The following is a 3,374-nucleotide window of genomic DNA, read 5'->3' on the forward strand; positions in this document are numbered from 1 at the left end:
AACAGATTCAAAATGAAAGATTTCTTTCCTAATATGGAAGTACAATCCACTAGTGGCCCTCTTCTTTAGTCCTATCGCTATTGAGCCCTATGGCAGCCCCCTAGTGAAAGCTCTATGGAAAGCCCATATCAAATGTAAGAGGGAACTCTCCTTCTCTCAGCAACCTCTATAGGTTTGGGGGAGTTCTCCATTTGGGCTCATTTTGGTTCTCGTTAACTCTTAGCAACTGCATTCATAGAGAGGAATTTGTCCATGCCCACAAACTATCTAAAAAGGGGATCAAATGTTGGGGGGGTAATAAGTGGTGCAGAGACAAGCAAAGGTGGTTCCCAGAGGTCGAACCAAAATGTAAGTTCAGGTTAGATAACATGGATGTGCATTTGATCCCAAGCAGGATGGAATTGTGGGACCAAGAAAACATCTCTCTGTTGTAGGATCAGAGGCTCTTTCAAATCAAAGCTATCTTTGAAAACCAGGGAAAACTCCTTCTTGTCTCCCAAATGCCATATTAAGGCCCTCGTGTGCACTGCAAACAAAATGACAGATGCCTTATCTTGTGGGATTGAAAACAACTAGTGGGCAACCCGTGCTTCGCAACGTGCTTCGCACGTCTTTTGAGACTCCAAATTCAAATTCTTCCCAAACCTTAAGAAGAGATAGAGATGGGGGTTCAAATTATCTAAAATTTGGTCTCCGATCATTCCTCTAAAGAAATCATGGCTAATGATAAAAGCTATGACAACGCTGATGTGCTAGCGCTATTGGAAGAGTGCCTATGCTCTAGCAACTCTTGCTCCACCAGTGGTTTGGTATCAAGCCAGGGCTGCGCGTTCCAAAGTCTGTTATTATGGCGAGGGTAGCTTCGATGCTCTCCTCTGCGTCCCCGTCGTCCCCATCAGTGGCGCTGCGGCGCCATAACCCCGCTGTTGCCTCCACATTCCATATCTCTGGCGGTGCCTGTGCAGTCCAACGCAAACCCCTCCACCGCTTCACTCCTGCCAGCTCCCCTGCAAGGCTCCCCGCTCGTGCACTGTCCTCCTCCGCGGGTATTTTTCAAATGCGGTAGTGTAAATGCGAGCCACTAATATAAGTGATTTATTGGGTAAATTTTCTTTATCAGCAGTTGTCTGCAGGGCAGCAAGTGGAGAGGCCGCAGGAAGCGATCACGAGAGGCTAATACAGCACTTGCTGGTGACGGAGGATCAGTTGCCACTGCTCCTCGATCTCCAGCGCGAGGTGCTGCAAGGCAGAGGCAGGCTAGTTACAGGACGGCGATTTCGCATTTTTGAGTTTGTCCCTAAGAGAGCAGTACGGGCCGGGTGGTTCTAAGACCGGTATTTGGAATGTGTGTGCAGAGACCTGAGCGATTTGGCAACTGAGCACTCTATATGCCCCTCCAAGAGTGACGGTGGCATGTTGGGCTGGGTACGAAAGGGCCAGATGGTAAGGGGCTTCTTACACTAGTGACAACTAAAATGCAATGCATCGTACTTTCTTTCCCAGCCCATTTTGCTGATTTCATATGTCTCTTTAGTTAGTAGCTCACCTTATATATATATATATATATCCTCTCAATGGAAAACCTTCCATCACTTGAGAGCACTGTATACAGCTCATCACAGGGATATGAAAGTCTAGCGCGAAGGCAAAAATCACACAAATATTTCAACACTCTCAAAACAATAGGCACTTGACTGATTCATTTCTCCTGCCCTTAAGATGTATATATAGCACGTGGACATTGGAGCCAATCACGTGGAACGATTTTTGACCAGTACTGATTTTGGCAAATCCAGGTACCCGAGTTTGAAGAAGCTGCTTTTACTGGCCCTTTGAATAAGGTTGTCCGAGTGAAAACGAAGTTTGGGTGGCACCTTGTTCAGGCTCTCTCCGAAAGGTTCATTTTCATTTTATATATCTTCGCCTCTCTGTCGATTCCTCCTTGGTTTGTGAGGTTTAAAATTTGTGCGGAAAATATATTTGAATGTGCGTAGTGTGATGTTGCTGCCCTTCTTTCTCCTCTTATGTAGGATTGTGAGTGTGTCTTATTTGAGAGCAATGTAGGTCTTTGCGTCTGAATAGTATCATAGAATTATGTTGATTTAATAACGAAAGGAAAGAGAATAGATTATGCATAATGTACAAACAAGCTCTAATTTTCACTTAGATTCATTTTACACAAATACTTCAAAGAATAAAAAAAATGCAAAAGGATAACGACACAGATGCTTGTACACTACACCAGGGCCAAAAGAACTAGGGTGGTCCTCACCCATATGTATTTTTTATTTCATAGCTTGCATCAACCATACTAGGACCTTGCACCAGGATCAAGTCACATGCATCCTTAGTGTGAGAAAAAGAACAGTTCAAGAGTTTGATTTTCGGTGAAGAGGAACATCCTTAGTAGAAAGCATGTCTTTTATTCTTTAGGCTTAATAAAATAACCTAGACCAACTTTTTTATATAGCTCTTTCTACCTTGTCTATTGTGCTTTTTCATGTAAAAATATATGAAAATTATAGTCAATGTAGGCCTATTGGTGCTAATGAATATGCTATAGAGAAAGATGAACATATGCTAAAGAGTAGAGACCCAACATCGAGAGAATGTGTTAGCTAAGATGGCTATTTGGGGGAGCTATAGTGAGCAGTAGGCTTGTTTTCAACCAAGATAGATCTTGGATTGATGTTGTGTCAAGCATTAGGAAAAATGTGGACTCATTTTTGGGCCCTCTAAGAAATGCCAAGTCATCATTCTATTACGAAAAGGGGGATCATGGATAACTATATCCATAGTACCTCAAAACTATATCATGTAACATATCATTGGAACGATCTTGATGAGAGGATTCTAACGCACCAACCTCCGACAAATTTAGAGTTTCTATGCTCAAGTTATGGCCTCCCCACCAAAAAGTAACCTCAAAAGTTTCGTAACGGAAGCCTCATCCTCATTGGTCCTTATGGAATATTCCCTAGAATCTCAAAGAGCTTTAAAGGCCCAAAAGTGAGTCTAAACTTTCCCTAATGTGGACATTTTTACCTTGGGTAGCCTAACACCCTTGCACAAAAGCAAGCAAGGGTGTGAGGCCACGTGGAGGATGACAAAATTGGACACTAAAAGCACACGGCACGCTAAATAGGATTATCGTGCCTTGAATAAGATCACGATTAAGAACATGTCTCCTTTCCACGCATAGATGATATTTTGGATAATTGGGAGGAGCTGCTTGTTTTAGCTGCATTGATCTTAAAAGTGGCTATCACCAGATCAGAGTGGCACTTGAGGATGTCCATAAGACGGCGTTTCGAACCGCTTTTGGGCTATATGAGTTTTTGGTAGTGCCTTTTGGCCTTACCAATGCTCCCGTC

The 3,374-nt window shown here is 43.2% G+C and overlaps 1 protein-coding gene across 4 annotated transcripts in view; it reads left to right on the forward strand.

The window, feature by feature from the left end:
- Positions 1–739: 739 nt before the first annotated feature.
- The window catches only part of LOC147612814 (rhodanese-like domain-containing protein / PPIC-type PPIASE domain-containing protein), a 53,276-nt gene continuing 50,641 nt past the window's right edge, over positions 740–3,374 (forward strand). Inside the window, exons 1-4 of one of the 4 annotated variants that reach the window (XM_086783450.1) lie at positions 740–1,062; positions 1,134–1,256; positions 1,356–1,443; positions 1,797–1,897. In XM_086783450.1, the coding sequence (XP_086639576.1) occupies positions 848–1,062; positions 1,134–1,256; positions 1,356–1,443; positions 1,797–1,897 (527 nt within the window). In that variant the 5' untranslated portion in view covers positions 740–847. Of the gene's footprint in view, positions 1,063–1,123; positions 1,257–1,355; positions 1,444–1,796; positions 1,898–3,374 lie in introns of all 4 variants that reach the window. The other 3 variants (XM_086783449.1, XM_086783447.1, XM_086783448.1) reach the window with 3 other exon arrangements.

Source organism: Cibotium barometz, chromosome 45, assembly GCF_041138505.1.
Source record: "Cibotium barometz isolate CiBa-2024 chromosome 45, ASM4113850v1, whole genome shotgun sequence".
Lineage (NCBI taxonomy): Eukaryota > Viridiplantae > Streptophyta > Polypodiopsida > Cyatheales > Cibotiaceae > Cibotium > Cibotium barometz.